General features: G+C 40.0%; 1 protein-coding gene across 1 annotated transcript; it reads right to left on the reverse strand.

Moving 5' to 3' along the window:
* Positions 1-412: 412 nt before the first annotated feature.
* Positions 413-1,204, reverse strand: LOC122727765 (taste receptor type 2 member 134-like). The gene has a single exon (XM_043965551.1). The coding sequence runs from the start codon at positions 1,202-1,204 to the stop codon at positions 413-415; it is 792 nt and encodes a 263-aa protein (XP_043821486.1).
* Between the last annotated feature and the right edge of the window lie 257 nt (positions 1,205-1,461).

A 1,461-nucleotide genomic window follows, 5' to 3' on the forward strand; every position in this document is an offset into this window, starting at 1 on the left:
CTATATATACTGTATATGATACCATGGTACTGTAAATTTAAAAGAAAAAAATAAAAGAATTCTTAAATATTTGTGATTTTTGGCCCACCCTGTATTTGTAACACTAGTGCTTAATACAGTGCCAAAATATAAGTACATGATTAAATATCTTTTTGGTTCCTTTTTGCCTTGCTTCATTTACTCCTTCCTTTCGCCCTTCCTTTCTAAGTCTTATGTATCTATGTCACAAATATAGTCTTATACATCTATGTCAGCAATATTGATAATGCTAAAGATGAGTCACTTCAGATCTGAATTCCCCCTATGAAGCCTGTGGTTCATGAAGCATCTTCTTCAGAGCCCTTCTCAGTTTTGAGCTGTTCAGGGTCAGAAAGGCAGGATGGATGGAAATGCCAGCATAGGTCACTGTCTCCTATACCCAATACTGAGAGCTGCAAACTGAAAGTAGTATCATTATGCTGATGATCAGAGGGAGAAGATATGATGTATAGAGGATAAGAAAGAAGAAAAGTGTCTTCAGGGTTGTAATGTAGACCTGCATACTTGAATCCAGAAAACCAGCATTATTTTGCTGCATGTTCCCCAAGTGTCTGCACAGAAAGGAAATGAGCAAGATGGTGGAGACCAGGAAAAGGAAGAAAGGAATTAACAAAATAATTATTCTCTGAGGTAATAAGAAATGCCTCTGGAATGCATATATCCTATCATCCGAAGTGGTCTTTTCTGAATAATTCCCAGAGACTGGAAGTTGAAAAATCTGGTAGGTCTTTACAAAAAATGGGATGCATATCAAAATGGATATCAATAGGGAAGATAGCAGTAGACAGGGGCCCCATCTGGAAATCCTCCACTTCAGCCAGAGGAAGATTGGGTGAGTGAAGGAAGAAATTTTCACACAATAGAAAATGGCAAGCCAAATGGTGAACCAGAATGTGGTCATATTAATAAAATTCCAGAAAATATCTAAGTATCGAATTCTGTTAATTGGGGAGAAATATGTGTGGAAGTTGCTAAGAATTGCTGTCCAATGGAGAAAGAGGCAGGAGATGCCCAGGCTGGCCAGGATCATGTCACCAGGGGGCAGCTTCCAACATGTCACCCATTCCCTGCCCAGCACTATGATGATGAAACCATTTTCTATAATTGCTATCACAGACTCCAGGAGAATCAGGATCATGAAGAAAAGAATGAGTAGGCTGGGCATTCTTTCTCTACTGAGCATCTGCTGAGACTCAGCTACTCCAGGATACCTTACCCAGAAGGGATCCAATAGCAGGCCAGACTCTCCAAGGATTCAGCAGTTCTCTTTGCTTTATGCAGGACCCCAGATGGAGGAAAAGGTCAAGTAGCAGGATGACACTATATGTGCCTAATATAGATTAGAAAAGAATCCTGCCCCCTTTGTGGATGCAAATCTGACATAGATCAGTCACTGAACCCAGTCTCTATTTGTTTATCCTA

The sequence above is a fragment of the Dromiciops gliroides genome, chromosome 5 (assembly GCF_019393635.1).
Source record: "Dromiciops gliroides isolate mDroGli1 chromosome 5, mDroGli1.pri, whole genome shotgun sequence".
In the NCBI taxonomy this organism is placed as follows: Eukaryota; Metazoa; Chordata; class Mammalia; order Microbiotheria; family Microbiotheriidae; genus Dromiciops; species Dromiciops gliroides.

What these genes read in the sequence shown, in the direction of transcription:
- LOC122727765 (XM_043965551.1), bottom strand. Translation starts at nt 1,204, where the DNA reads ATGCCCAGCCTACTCATTCTTTTCTTCATGATCCTGATTCTCCTGGAG.